Source organism: Lepidochelys kempii, chromosome 2 (assembly GCF_965140285.1).
Source record: "Lepidochelys kempii isolate rLepKem1 chromosome 2, rLepKem1.hap1, whole genome shotgun sequence".
In the NCBI taxonomy this organism is placed as follows: domain Eukaryota; kingdom Metazoa; phylum Chordata; order Testudines; family Cheloniidae; genus Lepidochelys; species Lepidochelys kempii.
Window position 1 is genome coordinate 227,967,591 of NC_136381.1, and position 21,040 is coordinate 227,988,630.

At 41.6% G+C, this 21,040-nt stretch overlaps 1 protein-coding gene across 10 annotated transcripts; it reads left to right on the forward strand.

Moving 5' to 3' along the window:
- Nucleotides 1-1,131: 1,131 nt before the first annotated feature.
- On the forward strand, nt 1,132-19,253 carry SRI (sorcin). 10 transcript variants are annotated; one of them, XM_073334055.2, is made up of 11 exons: nt 1,135-1,222; nt 2,664-2,706; nt 6,032-6,115; nt 8,438-8,534; nt 9,522-9,611; nt 12,021-12,062; nt 14,059-14,102; nt 16,099-16,246; nt 16,437-16,550; nt 17,531-17,589; nt 18,199-19,253. In XM_073334055.2, the coding sequence occupies exons 4-11, from the start codon at nt 8,495-8,497 to the stop codon at nt 18,223-18,225; spliced, it is 564 nt and encodes a 187-aa protein (XP_073190156.1). In that variant the 5' UTR covers nt 1,135-1,222; nt 2,664-2,706; nt 6,032-6,115; nt 8,438-8,494; the 3' UTR covers nt 18,226-19,253. The 10 variants fall into 10 exon arrangements, with proteins under 10 accessions (XP_073190153.1, XP_073190155.1, XP_073190154.1 ...); XM_073334053.2 differs by lacking the exons at nt 2,664-2,706; nt 8,438-8,534 and adding an exon at nt 1,906-1,960 and having other exon boundaries at nt 1,133-1,222; nt 9,542-9,611; XM_073334052.2 differs by lacking the exons at nt 2,664-2,706; nt 8,438-8,534 and having other exon boundaries at nt 1,132-1,222; nt 9,542-9,611.
- The last annotated feature ends 1,787 nt before the right edge of the window (nt 19,254-21,040 follow it).

The window sequence follows — 21,040 nt, forward strand, 5'->3', positions numbered from 1 at the left end:
GTTTTTCAGGTGTATTTTCATTATTATTCTCAATATTATTACGCATGATTAATATGTTTGATTAAACACAGACCATGAAAGGCTGATAGTCAGAACTTCTTCTTCACAATAGTCTGTTGTCAGTTCTCAAAATATTTGGAATTTTTCTTTAAATTCCAGCTCCTGTTGTCCTAAGTGAGAATCTCAGATTTGATTAAAAAAAAAAAAGTCTCTGGCCTTGATGATTTCAGAGACAGCTCAAAGTTCTCAAACCTAAAGGGTCAGAAACAAACAAAAAATCTAAAGTATATTGTTTTCAAAGTTTTATGCCACTTAAGCTAATCTCATGATTTTGGGAGTCTGGCTCACAGTTTTTGAATGCTTGTGATTACTAATAGTCAGTAATATGCAAACTCTGTTCACAAATATTTTCAAATATGAGATTTTAAAAACATAATACATTTAGCAGCATCTACTTTCTTTTCCTTCCGGGTTTTGAGCCCACAGGTACGTCAGTCGTATTTTCAAGCCTCTCTCTTGCAACCAGGCTAGAAAAGTCCTTTAAAAACATGGTCTCAGAGATTCTCACGTGACTCTGGGAGCTGGAACTTTAAGAAAAAACACGAAGCATTAGGAGAATCTGGATAAAATCACAAGCATTGGCAACACTGCCATAGTCAAGGAGCAGCAGCCCATTACCGCGCACTCCCCCGCCCTTGTGGTAAAGAATGAGCAATGAAGTAGCTTTTTAAAGCAGGTCGCACGTCAGACTGCAGGCTGCGCATTGCGCCGCGCTATCCCACAGCCCCCCCTCCCCCCGCACAGAGAGCGCGCCCAGTGTTCCCCGAGCTGCGCCTGCGTGTGAATAAAGTTTTTGTTTAAAAAAAAAACAAAAACCGTCCTCTCAGGCTGTTGGCCGGTACCATTACAGCGGAGGGGTGTTTTTTCCCTTCTGAGCGAGCCAAAGGGGATAATTTCCTAAAATGGGGGGGTCTAACAGAGCAACAAACCGCGCCGCGTCTCAGCGATTCGCAGTCGCTCACGCCCCGCGGGACGGAAGGGAGAAGCGGTGCTGCAAGTCGTGCGCCCTGTTCCGGGTCCACCCGGAGGATGGTGTGAGCCGGTCGCCCCTCCCCACGCCCTGCGGGGCAGCTGGTAGGGACGGGGAACGGCGGACTGTAGCGCGGTAGACATGGCGTATCCTGGGCATCCCGGCGCTGGAGGCGGCTACTACCAGGGCGGGGTAGGCGCGGGCCGGGGCCCTGCAGGGCGTTGAGGGGCTGGGACGAGCCTCCCGCCGGGCGCAAAGCCAGGCCCGCCCCGCTTGGCTGTCCGTGCTGCGGGGCGAGAGGAGCCCCCCCGGGGGGCTATGGGGGGGCGAGAGGAGACACCCCCCTACACACCCACACACCCAGCCTTGTGCGGGGGAGGAGGCTTCTTCCCCGGACTCGGGGGCCGTGTCCGGGCTGCAGGTGCCTTGCCGGTGGGTGGGGGTCGGACACGCTTTGCAGGCCTGCGCCATGTCTGTAGCAGGGAGCTCGGCTTCTCTGTCCGGCAGAGTCTGTGCGGCCGGCCACGGAGCGGTCGGGGCACGTGCCAGTGCTAAAGCTCAAGTCTCCGTGCAACGTCCACCGCCCCAGCAACAGCACGGCCGTGCCCTGCCTTCTCGGGAGCCGCCCCCCGCTCTTCCGCTGGCGTATGGATCCTGTTCGCAAGCCCTGTGGCTATGCGGCCTCCACGCCATCGGCACTAGACGCCCAACTAGTTTAAGATCCTTTCCCCACCCCCCCGTCTCCCCGCAGCACTGATCTAGACGCTTTCCGTTGCAGTGCCCAGTACCTAGCCCACAGTCCCTAGCCAAAGCGGTGGATTGTATGAGATTTTGAAGAGCTACCGAGCTTGATCTCTTGTGTGTCCCCTCCCTAGATGTAAGATGGTTCAGACTGAACTGGTTCCTAGGCCTGTTGAAAGCATTTGTCTGGTTAGTGTAATCATGTAAACAGTTCTTAGATCAAAAGTAAACTGGCTGGAGTACATGCATTTTACAAGCTTGCGGGGCTTGGGAGAAGACTAAGTCAGAATATTAAATTTCTGTAGCAAGCCTGAGGTGGGTAATGGTTTTGTTTTCCTGTTATAGTTAGGGCTAGAACGGGATTTTTGCTGCTGCCTCTGGCGGACCAGAAGCTGGCTCCTATCACAGCACATAGTCTCTTCCTTTCCTCTTAGAATAACAAAAGCTGCTGGCTCAGGCAACTGATAGAACTGTAGAAATGGTGAAGATTTTTTCAGTGTGCTGGTGTTAATGGAAGCCATTGAAATCAGTTTTCAGAGTAACAGCCGTGTTAGTCTATATTCGCAAAAAGAAAGGGAGTACTTGTGGCACCTTAGAGACTAACCAATTTATTTGAGTATAAGCTTTCGTGAGCTACAGCTCACTTCATCGGATGCATACTGTGGAAGGTGTAGAAGATCTTTTTATACACACAAAGCATGAAAAAATACCTCCCCCCCACCCCATTTTCCTGCTGGTAATAGCTTATCTAAAGTGATCACTCTCCTTACAATGTGTATGATGATCAAGTTGGGCCATTTCCAACACAAATCCAATGAAATCAGTGACAGTGGTAGATGCCTAATACCTCAGAAAAGCAGCCTACTTGATTAGAATCCCCTCCCTTTCCCAGCAAATCCAGTTCAAGATACATTCTTCCATCACCCTCAATAGAGGTAATAGCATACTAAACTTATCCTTTGTTAAATAAAACTAATTTAGTTAGAATCAAAGCTCTGGTTAAAACATGAATATTCCTTTTGTGGGTACAAATAACACTCAGCTTCTTTGAAAGGAAGAATGGGCTTGTGCTTTAACAGACAGGAGCATAGGCCCAGGCCTATACCAGAAATTTTGTCAGTACAGCATTGTTGGTTAGGGAGCATGGCGGGGTGACATTTCTGTACCAGCAAAAGCTCTAGTATAGACATAGTTTACTGGCATAAAACTGCTTTAGCCGGTATAGCTTACTTTGCTCACCAAGCCTGTATAAACTAGACCAGCAGAAGCATTTGTATTGCTGCGGTAAGCTGTATCTACACTAGAAAGATGGTGCCAGTATAACTATACTGGTATTGCTACCCCAATGAAACTTAAGGGTAGACTTGGCCTTAGGTGAGCTGGGTTCAATTTCTGGCTCTAATAGTCTTTCTACATGATTTTTAGCAAACCATTTCACTACTTTGTGCTTCAGTTTCCCATCTGGAAAAGGGCAATACTTTTTTTACAACTTTGTCTTTGTCATTGTAAGCTCTTCCGTGCAAGGATTGTCTCTATGTATTTGTACAGTGCCTAGTATGCTGGGACCCACATTTTTAGTAGTGGAATTTATATGTTGCTCTTAAGCAGGGGTTGGCAATAATTTTTGCGGGGGGGCCACTCCACGAATTTTTGTAAGTCGTCACGGGCTGCATATTTCTACTATATTAATGGAGGGGGTCGGAGTCTGGGAGGGAGTTAGGGTGCAGGAAGGAGCTCCGGGCTGCGGCAGGGGATGGGGGTGCGGGGGGTGGGCTCTGGGAGGGAGTTTCAGTGCAGGAAGAGGTGTGAGGTCTGGGAGGGAGTTTGGGTGCAGGAGGGGATTCTGACTTGGGGTGGGGTGCGAGGTGCAGGTTCTGGCTGGGAGGCGTGTACCACAGGTGGCTTCTGGCCAGCGGCGTAGTAGGGCTCAGACAGGTTGCCTGCATGCTGTGGCCCCATGCCGCTCCTGGAAGCGGCTGCTGCTGGCATGTCTCTGCATGCCCATTAGAGAAAAGGGGGGAGCGGGTCTCCATGCACTGCTTGTTCCTGCAGGCTCCTCCCTGGCATTTCCCATTGGCCGGTTTCTGGCCAATGGGAACTGTGAGGATGATGCTGGGGCAGCATGTGGCGCTGCCCCTGCCAGGGGTGCGCAGAGACATGCCAGCAGCGGCCGGTCACTTCCGGGAGCAGCGTAGGGGCAATGGCAGGCTGCATACCTGCCTAAGTTCCCTGCTGCGCTGCAGGACTTTTAGGGGCCCGGGGATCACGAGGGGGCAGCTAAAGAGCCTGGTGGGCCAGATGGAAATGTTAGATGGGCTGGATCCAGCCCGTGTGCTGTAGCTTGCCCACCTCTGCTATAAAGCAAATTAATATTAATAATTTGTGGTTTCATCTCAGTCAAGCAGGGTGCACTCTTTCAACCTCAAAGCACTAGAGCAACGGTGGACAAACTACAGCCCTTAGGCCATTTTAAGACAGCCCGCGAGCTCCTGCTGGGGAGCAGGGTTGGGGGCCGCACCACGTGGCTCCCGGAAGCCGCAGCATGGCCCCCCCTCCGGTGCTCCATCTGGGGAACAGGGTCGGGGGTGGGCGCTCTATGTGGCTCCCAGAAGCTGCGGCATGTCCCCGCCCTCCCATGCTCCAGTCGGGGAGCAGGAGCGGGGGGCCACTCCATGTGGCTCCTGGAAGCTGTGACATGGCCCCCCTCTGGCTCCTGTGCGCTCCAGTGGCCCCCTCCGGCACTCAAATGGGAGTTGAAGGGGTAGTGCCTGATGACAGGGCAGCGTGTAGAGCCGCTTGGCCATGCCTCTGCGGAGGAGCCGGGGAAAGGACATGCTGCTTCTGGGAGCCACTTGAGGTAAGCGCCGCTCAGAGTCTGGACCCTTGAGCCTCTCACCACACCCCAACCCCTTGCCCCAGCCCTGATCCTTCTCCTACCCTCCAAACCCCTCGATCCCAGCCCGGAGCACCCTCCTATACCCCGAACCCCTCACCCCCAACCCCACCCCAGAGCCTGCACACCTTCCTGCATCCCAATCCCCTGCCCCATTCCTGATTCCCATCCTGCCCTCCGAACCCCTCGGTCCCAGCCTGGAGCACCCACCTGTACCCCAAACTCCTCATCCCCAGCGCCGGAGCCCGCAGCCCCCCTTCGCCTGCATTCCATTCCCCCAGCCTGGAGCCCCTTTCCGCATCCTGAACTCCTCATTTCTGGACCCAACCCGGAGCCTGCACCCCCAACCAGAGCCGTCACTCCCTCCTGCACCGCAAGCCCAATTTTGTGAGCATTCACGGCCCACCATACAATTTCTATTCCCAGATGTGGCCCTCAGGCCAAAAGGTTTACCCACCCCTGCACTAGAGTATAAATTTGACTCCCTAATTTAGGCATATTTGCTATGCAACTGACAGTGCTGGTGGCTGATTCTGAAGGAGGTCTGATGAAGTTAGTGGAGATTACATATGGTTTAGAGTTGAATGTGGACAAGACAAAAACTATAGTGGTATGCAAGGATCCTGTGAAAACATGGAAGATTCTAGTGAATAACAGTCATACAGCAAGTGAGAAGTTATTGCTACTTTTAGGAAGCACATTCAGAAGATGGAAGATCTGATACTGAAATCAGCACCAGAATAACAAGAGGAAAGAGACATTCTGGAAGAATATATATCTGAGGAAAAGGGATATAAATCTGAAGACTAAACTCCGACTCTTAAAAACCAACATTTGGTCTGTATTACATTACAGATGTAAAACATGGACATTCAAACAGAAACGACAGCCCTTTGAATTATGGTGTTATAGAAGAATTCTGGAAAATATGGATAGACTATGTAACCAGTGAAAACATACTAGAGAACTGAGCAAATGCTAGTGAGAAGACAGACTGAGTTTGCAGTGGGTGATGTGAGGACAGTGTAGTATCCTGTGTGGATCAAAAGAACTAGATTAGCAGAGGATCGTACAACATGGGCTGCCATGGTTGCAAACCTCCAGGAATGGAGATGCCATATACAAATAATTTAGGCACTCTGTGCTACTATTAGATCACTGGACTGACTCAAGTGTAAGATTTTATGTAGGCCTGCTTTACATTGTAGCAAGAATGTACACCAAAGTTGTGTGCTCTCTTTTAAAGCAGTTATATGTTTTGACAAGGTGTATATAAAAATGAATTGATGTTGAAATGTAAGATTGCAAATATTGTTGTAAACTAAAAGCATTAATTTTATCTTAATCATTTATTTCTTGTTTTAAAGTATGGAGCTGCTCCAGGAGGACCAGTGTTCCATGGGCAGACTCAAGATCCTTTGTATGGTTATTTTGCTGCGGTAGCTGGGCAGGTATGTTTTCCCCCCAAAACAATTTGGTTGAAGTTGACATAAGACAAAAATATTCTTATTATATTACAACTTAAATATTGGACATCAGTGTTTGCCACAGAGATGCATGTATAGCAGAACTTCCTAGCATATTGAAACTCTGAATACTGGAAACTGTGTGTGAGGACAAGCTGGGAATCAAGTCAAATTAGATTAAATACTGTTTGAGTTTATGCTGGCTCACTTTAAAACTATGCACATGGGTGGGGAGGGCCCATCACTTGTAGTGTAAGAATCCAACCAGAAATGTCAGCTGCATGGATGGCCTCAATAAGAGCCAGGAGAGGTTAGTAAGAGTTAGGCCATTATGTAAGGGGATGGCTTCACTAGGTGTGGGAACATGGAAGTACCAGAACCTGGTGGCATGAACTACCTGGAGTAGCTTGCTGGACAGAGTGAACATAGTATAGGAGAAGGGTGCATTTTTTCTTCAGATATTTGTTTCTTATTTTTTCTATGCCGGGTTTTGACTGCCTATTTATTACTCTAAAGGATTTGGTATACTACAATTTTGTATTTTCTACATAATGTCTTTAAACATCTATATATTCCTGTAAGTAACAATTTCTAATCAATGTTAAAATCTTATTTTAATCAAGTAAGCTCCCTAGAGCTAGAGGTTTTATTGCTGTGATAAAATAGACTTTACATCTTTCTAGTCATTTTTGTCTAATAAATCCTATGTATTGTCCAGTAAACAAGTTGTCTGTCCAACTGTTGGTTTATTTGCAAAAACCCATTAATGCTGTTTCAAGGGTGTAATTGTGGAAGACAAGACATTCAGAATTAAGGATCCCAGAGTACTCTTGGTCTCTGCCCCCTTTTCTCTATTGTCTTTCAATAATTTAACTTCTTAAAGTGTAATAGTTCCAAAAATACACGGTTACTGAATGAATGCATTCTGGCAGCAAAGACAACGAATGAGAATATTAGAACAAACCACATGAAGGTAGTCAAATGAGTACATATCTAAGGAGTCTCCTTATTCGTGACGAATCTGGTTCTTCACTGAAATAAAGTAGAGACCTTTAGAAATGTTTCTTACTGAGCTAAAGAAGAATCTGTTATCTACCTGTAGTAGTCCTTGAGAAGAATAAACCTGTAAGCAAAGAGTGACTGAATGGATAAAATGAACAGGACTATCACGTGTCCATCCATGAAAATACGTAACAGGCCAAACCCACCTAACTTTTCAAGTCAAATTATTATAGAACTTCAAACTGGCTTGACTGTCCTTTTTCATTTGCAGCCTGTTGTCACTCACAATATATTTATCGCAGGATGAATTTGTACATCTGCAATATCAATCTGAGTTTCATATAAAAACTTATACTGGAAATTATCTTAAAAGAAAAAACATATGAATGTTAATATCTTAGATATTTAAAATAAAAACTGAAACCACACTAACCTTTTTTTCAGAATCTCTATTCAGTGAATTGAATTTGTCTCTGAGAACTATTCACTTTATTACTGCTTGTCTGTAAAGCCCTGTCTAATGTAAAGTTGGACTGTTAAGGGTTTTTTTACCTAGAACTTGCCTTATAGCTCTGTTTCCAATTTCCATTCTTTCAGTTCTCCTTGACATTTTCAAGTTGTCAAGATACTGGCTTCTTGTTTTGCTTCTTAATTTAAAGAATTTTAGAACGTGATTGACCACTTCTGATTTAATGTAATTGAATTTCTTACACTGGAGTTTTCCTGTGTTTCTACCATACCTGTAGTGCATATAATGCACTGTTTATGAAGCTGTCCTGAAGACCAAAGATACTAAAAGTTGGGGAACAGTGTATTGTATTGGTCAAAAGGTACAATTGCCTTTTGTCAGGCCTTGTAAAATTAAATGTCAGCTAGAATAAAGACCACTTATTTACAGGACATATTCAGAGGAGTGTATCTGGAGTTGATAGATAAGCATGTTTTCCCCCCACTAGTCTCTCTTGGAAGTACTATAGTTATAAATTTGAAGACTGTATCCTTTCTCTGATGATTTTATCTGGGTATCATCTGTAGTCAGCAGTTTTTATCGTTCTTTAAGGCTTAAATTAGATATGTACCAGATATACAAAACTCTCAGGAAAATGCTGGGGAAAATTAGATAGGCTTCAAATATAAAACAACTCCCTGTTTTAGTACTTAATGCTTCTGGAATCAGTCAAGTCTATTTGCATCTAAAAAACATTTCATATTAGAATGAGGTTAAATTGCACTTTAGAAATTTTTATGAACTTTAATCGTGGGTGTGAGGAATGTGACATGCAATTCCAACTCCACTTTTGACAGCTCATTGCTTTACCTGACTTGGCAGTTGTTCATAATCTCTAACTGGCCTTGAGAGGGATGCTTTGGAAGGAAATCGTATTCCTAATTGAGCAAATAGGTATTTTTTCTGTTTTATTCCTTTAAAATACTTTACTTTCTGCTTTAATTTGCTCTATTAACAATTTACTGTTCCAAACTGACGGTTCAAAAAAAGTTGATCTAATATCTATCTCGGGAAGTGGGGATATATATTCTCTGATATAGTTTACTTTGTTTTGTAGAGTCCCATTATAGAATCTAGAATGCAAATCTTTAAACCAGGATTGTCTGTGTTGTCCTCAACAAGCTCATAGCACTTTTAGTTCTATATTATGGTAACTAATCTTATCTCAGGAGTCAGGAAGGAGGGTTGTTTCTCTCTTTCCCCCCATGACCCACCCTCACATTTTGTAATCTTCGGAATGTTTTTCTCCTTCCTCTGAAACATCAGATTGTACATAACTAGAGATGATGGGATACCAGTTGAGGTGGAGTGGTGCTCTGAGTTGGTACAGCGAATTCTCTGTGCCTTGCTGATGTCTTGCTCATATGTTCAGGGTCAAACTGATTGCTGGATTTGGGGTGGGGAAGGAATTTTCCCTCCACTCAGATCAGCTAGGACCTTGCTGTTTTTTACACCTCCACAGCATGGGGCATGGATCTCCTGGTAGGATCATCTGGACTTATTTCACCCAATGAATTCCCTACTGTCACAGGGGCATTGGATGGCACATCAGTATTTCCTGTTCTCTGCTTATGGCATGCAACAGTTCAGTTTTCTGAGGATTAAAGTACTCTAGTTTAACTGAGATCATTGGGTGCAACAGAAGTATTTGGGTGATATTTAAATAACCTGTGATATTCAGGAGGTCAGACTAGATGATCTAGTGGTCCATTCTGGTCTTAAACTATAAATAAAATAATTTGGAGTGAATTTAAATTGAAATTAGTATGCTAGGTAGAACCAGTCTTTTGTATATGGTTCCATGTGTAGGTTTATCAGTGAACATGGATCTTGATATGAACGTTTATCGACATTTACTAGTGAAAAGCTAACTTTTCCAAGCCTACTTCTGTTTTCAAAAGGATGGACAAATAGATGCTGATGAGCTGCAGAGATGTCTGACCCAGTCGGGCATAGCAGGAGGGTATAAACGTAAGTTGACAATTTAAATAAAAGTATATTTGATTCATATTAGACAATCATTAGTTGTACTGTCTGCATAGTTAAGTTCACATGGTAAGAAGCATTTACATTTGTCTTTGAAAGTAGTCTAACTGCTTCCATACATTCCACTCTGGAGTCTCTTGCACTATGCTGCAAGAACTTAGTCATAGGGAGTAGTTGGCCCCGATAACACTTCTTTACAGAAGGATTTTAGTTTTGCCTTCTCACTTCCTATTGGCTCACCTGGAATTGCTCATGTTTCACCAAATTTAGTTTGTGTTATCCATTAGGCTAGCAGGTACATTACTATGAGATGATTTTGAGGTCTGTCAATTAATTGCAGTTAACTCACACAATTAACTCAAAAAAAATCCGTTTTAATTGCACTATTAAACAATAGAATACCAATTGAAATTTACTAATATTTTGGATGTTTTTCTACATTTTCATATATATTGTATTGTGTTGTAATTGAAATAAAAGTGTACAAAAACAAAACAATGTAAAACTTCAGAGCCTACAAGTTCACTCAGTCCTCCTTCTTGATCAGCCAATCACTAAGACAAACAAGTTTGTGTACATTTACAGGAGATAATGCTGCCCTCTTCTTAGAATCATAGAAGATTAAGGTTGGAAGAGACTTCAGGAGGTCATCTACTCCAACCCCTGTTCAAAGCAGGACTATCCCCAACTAACTCCTCCCAGCCAGGACTTTGTCAAGACAGCCCTTTAAAACCTCTAAGGATGGAGATTCCACCACCTCCCTAGATAACCCATTCCAGTGCTTTACCACCCTCCTAGTGAAATAGTTTTTCATAATATCCAACCTAGACCTCCCCCACTACAACTTGAGACGATTGCTCTTGTTCTGTCATCTGCCACCACTGAGAACAGCGTGGTTCCATCCTCTTTGGAACCCCCCCTTCAGGTAGTTGAAGGCTGCTATCAAATCCCCCCTCACTCTTCCCTTCTGCAGACTAAATAAGACCAATTTCCTCAGCCTCTCCTCATAAGTCATGTTCCCCAGTCCCCTAATGGTTTTCATTGCCCTCTGATGGACTCTCTCCAATTTGTCCACATCCTTTCTGTAGTGGGGGGCCCAAAACTGGATGCCGTACTCCAGATGTGGCCTCACCAGTTTTGAATAGAGGGGAATAATCACTTCCCTCAGGCTGCTGGCAACGCTCATACTTTTGTAGCTGACATTGCAATGTATTTATATGCCAGATATGCTAAACGTTCATTTGCCCCTTTGTGCTTCGGCCACCATTCCAGAGGATCTGCTTCCATGCTGATGACTCTTGTTAACAAAATGTGTTGTTTAAATTTGTGACAGAATTCTCCCTCAAGGATTTCAATGTCCCCTGCTCTGTTTTACCCGCATTCTGCCATATATTTCATGTTATAGCAGTCTCAGATGACCCAGCACATGTGGTTCATTTTAAGAACACTTTCACTGCAGATTTGACAAAATGCGAAGAAGGTACCAATGTGAGATTTCTAAAGATAGCTACAGCACTTGACCCAAGATTTAAGATTCTCAGGTGCCTTCCCAAATCTGATCAGGATGGAGCATGCTTTCAGGAGCCTTAAAAGAGCAACACTTTGATGCAGAAACTACAGAAACTGAACCACCAAAAAAGAAAAATCAATCTTCTGCTGGTGGCATCTGACTCAGATATGAAAATGAACATGCATCGGTCCACGCTGCTTTGGATTGTTATTGAGTAGAACCCGTCATCAGCATGGATGCATGTCCCTTGGAATGGTGGTTGAAGCATGAAGGGACTTATGAATCTTTAGCATATCTGGCACATAAATATCTTGAGACACCGGCTATGACGCTGCCATGAGAATGCCTGTTCTCACTTTCAGGAGACATTGAAAACAAGAACGGGCAGCATTATCTCCTGCAAGTGTAAACAAGTTGGTTTGTCTGAGCGATTGGCTGAACAAGAAGTAGGACTGAGTGGACTTGCAGGCTCTAAAATTTTACATTGTTTTATTTTTGAATGCAGTTTATTTTGTACATATTCTACGTGAGTTCAGTTTAACAGTGCGAGTAATTGCTTGACTGCCCTAATAATTTTGTGAATATGATATTCCAATGCACAGTTAAGATTTATGTTGGACCGGGTGTTGTGGACACCCAGATTCAATAAACGAGAGAGCCTTCCACAGAGTCCATTAGAAACCAGCATAAAAGGTCCCCTTGGAGCAGGCCCTTCTATTGAGAAGGTATGAGTTCTCTTTTCATCCCTAGGCCCATGGCTCCTGGAGTGTATTTAGTACCAGATTTCCAGAGGATCGATTCAAGGACTTTTTGATACAGTTTCTCTAATTAGTCTGTCACAGAATTCAGGGGTTTAAGTATCTTGTTGATTTTTCACTCTACAGTATTTGGCTGTCTAGGAGATATCTGTCTGTTTCAGATGTTGGGTAAGTTTTAACTCAGAACAGCCACTCTCCAAATATTAATGCTTAGAATTTTGAATTCTAAATGGTAATGTGTAAGAGTTCATGTTTCAGAAGTGGTCTTTCTGCAACTCAGTTGCAACATCTATTTGACTAGATAGTCATCTCTATAAAACCTCCAGTGAAGGAGTTTTACACCTAATCCTGTCATCAGCCGTTTGAGCAGTACAGGTTTTATTGATTACTACATCAAACAGAGGAATTTGATGACCTGGGATGTAACCTTTTTAAATATTGATCTTGTCTGCATGATAGTCTTCATACAAAGATAATAGAGGGTTTATACAGCAGAAGCTGACATACCTTCAGTTGAGTTGAGCCCCATGTGTTTACTTAAGCATAGTTAGTAGGTGTAGGGCTGCCAATTTTGTTGGATGTGTTCCTGGAGGTTTCATTGTATGACACAATCTTTAATTAAGATTGATCTTTAATTCCTGGAGACTCCAGGACAGTCCTGGAGGGTTCACAACCCTGAGTAGGTGGTTACAATGAGGAAACTTCTGTAGAATATCCAAAAATTATATTTTGAATTTTTATCCTGAGCAGTAAAGAAATCTGGAGTGAAGGCTACAACTCGGACTACAAATCTGGGTTGATGCTCTTTAGACACTACAGACAAAGTACAAAGGTTAAATTTAGACCTTTCTAATCTTAAAGTTCATGCAACTGACTTTTGAAATTTTTAAAACAAATGCACAGATATTTTAATGTGAAGCTGTGTTCTGAAAAGGTACTATAAAAGTAGCAGAGTAGATTCGATTCCATGTTTTCTTCTGTGAGTCCAACTCTAACTTGTACAGTTATAAATAAAGATTTTTCTTGCTGCCTGCTTTGGAAACTTAACTTGATCTGAAAATCAAGGTTGTTTTTTTTTTCCCTCCCCTGCTGCTTGTATCATCACCAGTAATGAAGATTGTGTGGGCCAAATTCTTCCCTCTTTTACACCTGTGCAGCCCCATTTCTCTTAGAACATAAATTCCTAATGAAGTACCAAGTTCTATTAACTAATCTGACGTGCAGTGAGACTAATGGCAAGAGTAGTGTGGATTCTCAAGCAAGCAGGTATAATTCTGAATCCACCAAGAACAGATCTGTTTTGTAAGAATGTGCCATTTTTCAAAGAGTCACTTTGCAGAGTTGACACACATTCATAGTGTCTAAAGCCTTGTACTTACTGTAACAAAACAACTTAAAGCGCAATTAGAGGCTGGTAATTAGACTGCAAAAACAGCTCTGTGTCAAGCTTTTGGGAAGTTAAAAATAAACTATGTACACAAGTGTCTCAGGTTTTTAACTTCTACAATAAACTAATTTGAGAGAGCCTTCATAATTCCATTTTTATCCCTTTATTTTGTAATAAGTCACTCGGAAAACAAGTTTTTCTAGTTCGATAACATCTATAACGTATTAAAATGACCAGTGTTAACACATTTAGGAAAGTGACACCCGCATGCATCTATTGATGTTCACCAAAGAATGCTATGAGTAGACTTGATGATCCAAGTACCTGAGATATGATGTCCACAAAGTTAAATTTGTGTGTTGAGTGGAGCTGAATTGCTCAGGGCATCAGTAATGGTCTAGATGTGAAACATTCTGTATCCCAACAGTTTGACTCCAGTCTAGGCTGGTAGCGTTTGCTGTTATTACTGTCCTGATCAGACTACCCATTTTGATGTAACCAAAAGCTTAAATGAGTTGAGATTGACTAAAATTTATCTCATTTGTAATTTAAGACTGGATTCCAAAAACAGGCTTAAAATAATAACCTCTTGCACCACCCAACTCATAATGTAAGGTTTTTTCTTTATTTGAATCAGAGTGAGATTGCTAATTGCAAGACTGCAGCTTTCCAGTGGGAGTGATGTCTTATTTCATGTCCATAGTATGAAACCAAACTGAGAAATCAGTAATTCATATTTACTGCTACTAATCTATTTTCCCCCCCTCGTTTAAACAGCTTTCAACCTAGAGACGTGCAGGCTCATGATTTCTATGCTGGATGTATCCTTTGTCGTGTGTACTACATAAATATTACAAAAGGAAACTGCTAAAAGAACATTACAGTTGCAAAATCAGGCACTCCTATGTTAAGAAATACCAGAATTAGTTTGCACTGGCAACCTTAATTTTTCCCCTTGTATTTATGCATTTTGATATCGTCTTCAATTCCATAATACTTTTTTCTACAGAACCCTGTCTCATTCATTGAGAAAAGAAGACTGGGTGGGAGGGGGAACCTGGTATCAAAAATCAAGTATGTTAAGGGAAGGGCTGTTATAAAGAGGATGGTAATAAATTGTTCTCCATGTCTGAAAGTAGGACAAATAGTAGTGGGATTAATCTGCAGCAAGGGAAATTTAGGTTAGCTATTAGGAAAAACTTTCAAACTATAAGGGTAAACTGGAAATTTACAGGCTTTTGTTCTGGAAAATTTCAGACCAAATGGTTAAAGATTGGTAAAGTTATAAGTAACTGAAAACAGTGTGTTATAATGGAAAGTGTCTGGCAACCTTAATATGTGCTGCTATCAGGCCTGCCTGTAACTGCATTAACATGAAAGCTCTGATGGCTTAAAGTGCTTTTTAAAAACACACTGGTTAATCTTTATATTGTAGGCAGAATGAGTTGCTAGTTATGTCATTTAAGTAGAAAGTCTCCATGGAAGAGTATCCAAGGTAGTACAGCTCTAACACACAACTGGAATTGGAAGGATTAGCTACAGTAGAACCCCTATTTTATGAACATTGATCTTATGAAAGACGTGTTATATTAACCTTTTCTTTCTTTTGCTGGCCAAGTCCTTTTTCTGCCACAGAATGTGACTTCAGTCCTTCAGCCAGCATTCAAGTGGCTGCACATGTTTGACAAGTTTGCAGTTCGCTCAAAAAAAAAAAAAAAAAAGCATACTGTATACACTGGTTATGAACGATTAACTTATGCATTATACCTATGTAATTCTGAGATGTTTGATATTAAGAACTGAGTACCCAATTGATAAAATAGGGGTTCTACTATATTCATTTATAAAGTTTCTCTGCACTGTTGTGATTGGTACTCAGTGCACCGATAGATCACTTGATATTTAGCATACCAATAGTAGACTCTTGTGAGTGACAGAATTGAGAACACAAAGCGTAAAAAAAAGCCTTCATTTTCTAACTCAAAATGCCAAAGGAATGAAAAGGGAAAAATACAAGAGGAGAGTTGGTTTCTTTTGTACAGTATTGGAACTATAACCACTATTCCAAATGCTTTGCTGCAAGACATTATCAGAAATAAAATAAGAAGCATTAGGACATGTAGGCTCACCACTAACAAAATATAGCTCCCCTATAGTTCTCTGGTCCACTACCTTTAGAGTCTGCACAGATGCAAAAACTATTAACTTTTATATCTATCCGCACCCATATCACCTATCTTGCTGTTAAAGCCCTGTGCAGATACAAAAATTTGGATCCATATGCGATCCGCAAAGATCATAAACAATACAACCACATTCGCAGATATAAAGCAGATATCCATGGATTTGCAGGGCTCTAACTACCTTAACTTTCTTATTTACTCTTAGTACCTGACCTGCAAAACAAATCTTATTTTTATGATATCAAATACTAGTATATGCACAAGCCTTTATTTTATTGCTTGCTTTTCTGATGTTTGGACAAAGCTACAGCTGCACTTTAATGATGAAAAATGCAAGGAGGCAGTATAGCACCAGAGAGAAAATGCTGTATTTATTTTTCAGATGGATGGAGGAGTACCTTTGGCTTTCTGATTGCTGACTTTTGGCCAAAAGTATTCTGTCTACCTGAGCTCTGGGATAGTTTTTTGCTCTAGAGGAAGGTAACACTAGCACAATGAATTTTTTTAAGATATCTTTTATTTCCCAAACTTCAGTAAATAAATTTCAATCCTGCATGACTGAATATAGATCCTCATTGAGGAATATTTAGCACTTGTTTGGAAATTAAACAGTTTTTCCTTAGCCATGGTTCAGAGGGATATGTCTGGTACATTGGGATTCAATGAATTTAAAGAGCTCTGGGCTGTGCTGAATGGGTGGAGACAACACTTCATAAATTTTGACAGTGACAGAAGTGGTACAGTGGATCCTCAAGAGCTGCAGAAAGCCTTGACAACTATGGGTAAATTGTGAAACTTCCCTATTACTGGCTGTTGAAATTTCTCCTGCTTCTAATATCATGACTTGGTGGGATTTCCCAACATAATAATGTTTTGCATTAACTGGCACACAACAAATCTTCCCATAAAAATTGCCTTGGATCACTGTAACTTGGCTGTCATTTCACTATTTTTCCTGACTCTTTTAATTAGGATTTAGGTTGAGCCCACAGGCAGTGACTGCAGTCGCAAAACGATACAGCACCCATGGGAAGATTACATTTGATGATTACATTGCCTGCTGTGTAAAACTCAGAGCTCTCACTGGTATGTTATAGAGAAGTATCTGGTAATACATTTTTTTATTTTATGAAATCAGGTTAATCTAAGGTGTCTCAGAAAACTTTAAGCTCTTAATCCCAGGAGTTGGCTCTTCCTACAGCAGTCAGAGCTGATACCATATATTATTATTGAAGTTCTCCCACTTGTCCTCTTCTGAAAGGGCTTAATCGCTTCAGGGAAACCAACTTTTATGCCACATTACAAACATAGCAATGGTTATAAAGATTGTTTGTTAGCCAGACCAGAAGTCTCCCCAACTATTCATTACCATAAAAGTGTATGGAAAAATTCCAAACTGTTGCTTTGAAAGACTGAGGTTAAGAACCTAAGGAATTACCATCTTGGGAGTTTCAACAGTAGTATGAATCGCTTCCTGTCTGAGCTCAACTATTGTCTTCCCCACCTCTTTCCTTATTTCTTCTATTTTCTGTTTGTTCTCTTGTCATTCGCCCCCTTAACTTCTTGCTGTCACCCTTGCTCCAGAACCCTCTCCATTGCTCTCTTCAGCTCTTTCTCCTTCTTGCTCCTGCCCTGTAAGAACACTGCTCCTAACGCTTCCTCCAGTAGCGAATAGTGCACTTATGAGTGGGCCACAGCTACTCTGCTGAACCAGTGTTCACAGTAGAAGGTGTAGAGTGTTAATTATTTGGCACCATCAAAGCTCTTCTGCATTAGCAAGAGACCTATTAATCCTCACAAAACCAGTCTCCAGGACTTTGCTGAAAAGAAAAACTGGCCTTTGGACAAACTGGCACATGAAAACCTTGTGCCAACTGAACAGTGCTTAAAAGCTACAAATTTGAAGTAGACTACAGGAAAGAGAGATTGTTTTTGCATATGCTGCTTAGTAATAAAGTAGTGGCTGATTTTAATCCGAAGGGTAGCATCTAAATACTTAATGTTTTGATAAAATAGAGTGATTCCATTGATTCCAGTAATACACAGTTCTTTATATATTTTTGCAGACAGTTTTCGAAGAAGAGATACATCCCAGCAGGGTGTTGTGAATTTCCAGTATGATGATGTAAGTGCACCTAAGACACTTGTTTATGCCATCCTAGCTACAATTGTAATGAAAGAAAAAGTACTTAGAACTGGAGCCAAAAAATCATTTTGCTAAAGACTATTACAAGTGGCACCCTTATTTCCTATCTTAGCTGAGATCCCAAGGATAGGATAGGTATTGAGAAAGTTGTCTCTTCCCATCTGCGCTTCCCTCCTAACCAATTGTGGAGGGGAAAAAATGGTGGTGCATACTCGTCACTCCTCCCTCAGACAGTAGGTGTTCTAGATCTTCAGAATATCGTGTGCTTTCTGGGCTGGGATCCAGGTATAGTTAGGTTTCTGTTTCACTCCTTCGGTTGGCTTGGCTTCCCCTCAGTGAAGCTCTCATGCCGTCAAACTTTTTTAACCCCTCCACCCCCCCTTGGAGGGGGACTCTGATGCTCTGGTAGCCTCCTTGGGCGTGGCTGTCATGTGATTGTGTCTTGTTTGGCTGAAGACAGTTTGTGGAAAATGGAGTTGATGGCAATGGGTATATGTGGAGAGCATTTCAAACAACAGAGTGGTCGGGGTGAGGAGATTATTTCTGTTCCACTGCATGTGGTTAATATGCATGCCTGTTTTCTTTCAGTTCATACAGTGTGTTATGAGCATCTAATTGAAGAGGAAGGAAGATGTGGATGGACATGATTAACATTCCACTTTGTGTTTTGCTTTGCACCTAAATTTATCATGGCAATGTAACTAAATATTGGTATTTGCATATTTTATAACAATGCTGCTTTGTGATTTTTTTTTAGTTTTGATAAATACAAATGAACAAAGGATGTTTTTAAAATGAAAGATCAGCTCTCATCCTTAACCTTATTTTTTTTAAAATTTTGCATATACTTGTAAATCACCTTTTTATGTATAACTTAAATGATTATGTAAATCGTAAGACTTTCTGTAGTGTTTACACTTCCCCCTCTCATGAGCTACTAAAAACATTCATCACAGGGCAGCTTGTCTTATTTCCTGTCCTACATAGTGGCATGGAGCCGTGGTGGTGGTTTTGTTCCATGACAATACTGCATAGAAGAGTCAACATAATAGGGTAATGATCATGCTAGAAAGCAAGATGGAAAATTGGGAAACTACAGTTAATCTGTAACCTGATTTCTTCAGGATGGACTCCACCCATTTTGCCATGGATGGCAAGTTGCACATCTATGTGCAGAGACCATTTGAAGAACTTCTTCTCCCATCCGGTGATCTTGTAGCGGGCTGCTCTTGTTGCCTTAAGAAAACTAACTGTTCAGTTTGTGCCACTTGAAAATAATATTGGTTTATATCTTCTATACATATATGCAGTTATTCACAGAATTAGGTTTATATTTCCCATAACTGTACCTTCAGCTCCTACCTTTGCAAGCAAAAATACTTCAGCTTATGGAGGCTTAAATTCATGTTTCCTAGCTTAAAGGGCGCTTTACCTTAAAGTAAATTTAGGCCTTCTTTAAATGACAAATAACCCAAAAGGCACAAACCCAGTTTCTATAAAATTCTTTGCAGCCCAAGAAGGCTCCCATCTCCTCAGTCACCTGCCTAAAGAGTCTTGGTGCTTTCCAGCAGCTTCTGTGGCTGGCTCTGTTGTTCGCCTGGCTTATTCTAGTTTTCTTTTTATTAAAACAGCTGTTACTTTAATTAGTAGTAAAATCTTATTTTTGCGTTCAAAAGGGTTGATTGTTATGAAACAGTTGATGCTTTTAACAAGAAAATTAAATAGCCTGGAAAAATTATTCCAAGCTAATATAAGGATATTAAACAGCTGCTTCTCTAATTTTTAGTGAGTGCTTATCTAATGTTCTTGTTAAGTGCTAAACTGTTTCATTAAAACAGGCACTTTTAACAAGAAAGTAAGATGTTTCAGTCCTTAGCTTTTACTAAGTCAAAATCAAACCATTTTGCATAGTAAAAAAAAAATTAAGCTGAAGTTTTTTTCAGAATGCCTGATCTGTGGGAAATGTTGAAATGTTCACTTTTTCATCTAAACCTGAACAAGTATTTATTTTTCAAAGTGTTAGAGTTCCTACCAGCTCTAAAAAAGCAAACAAGCCAACACCCACCCCTTGGCCAAGAATATAGTTTCTTTCTTTCTGGTAGCATAAAAACAAACTTTTCCTGCCAAAGCAGATAATGTATTTTTTCCTTTCCCACCACAGTCATTTGTTTCTGCTTAAAATATTTAACCTCTTCAAAGCAAGCTTTATTTAAATACTTTTGACATGGTCATAACAAGTACTCTTTATGTAATGCTGTTGTGCACAATGTGTTAAGTCTGTGTTTATCACACATGAGAACCAGAACTTTAGTCTTCTGCATATAAAGGAGCACTTTTTAAATACATGTAACTTAGACCAACAAATTCCATACATGAGCTCTAAGTTTGTGGTAAAAACTTGGAAACATGATCCAGTTACATCCAATCCACTAGGATAGATGCAGAATTCAAGGCCAGAAGGGATCTTCAGATCTCGTATGAACTCCTGTGTGTGTCAGGCTGTCAGCACCACCTCTCCACCACCCTCACATTAAACACAGCAGCTGAAATTAGATAAAAGTATTGCAGTCCACAGGAGCCTAAATTATGTATCACATGCTGAGAACAGGGAAATGCTACACCCACAAAATGAGGAATGTGACTCCTCCTTCCCCCTCCCCACAGTCACAGCCAATTTGACCTGAAGGAAAATTTCTTCCTGACCCCACATAGGGCGATCAGTTAGATCCTGAGCATAAGAGCAAGAACTGATCAGCCATGTACAAGAGAAAGAGACTGCTTGATGCTGTGTCAGAGCCCTGGCCCACCTCCATCTGTGGCCATTTTTGATGCTTTCAGAGGAAAGAGATTAAAAAAACAAACTCAAAAAACCCTAGAGTACAGGGAGTGGGGAGGGGAAATCTTTTCCTGATCCCTTCTGGCCAACCAGCTGAAAACCTGCAGTATGAGCTTGTAGCACCATAAGATATAAACCAGACATGAGCCTCAGGACTGCTGCTGACCCATCCCATCACCTGCAACCCTATCGTACACTTGCACTCAAAATTGTCCTCTCTTAAGAACTGTGCCAGAACTTAAGTCCCCTGATGGTTTGAAACTCTTCTAATTTCCACCCTGAATTTGTTTGTGGCCACTTTAAACCTATTTGGTGTTGTCCCTTTACTTAAATAGCTCTTCACCCTCTCTGATATTTACCTGGGGGACCATTGCTGCACACAGGCAAGCTGCATATGGGCCTGATAAATGTATAGAGCACAATCAAATCCACCCTAAAATCATCTTTCTTGAACATGCGTGACCAAAATTGTACACAGTATTCCAGATGAGGTCTCAGCAGAGCCTTGTATAGTGGCATTAATACTTCTCTGTTTCTACTGGAAATGTCTCACCTGATGTACCCTAGGATTGAATCAGTCAAATCACATTGCTG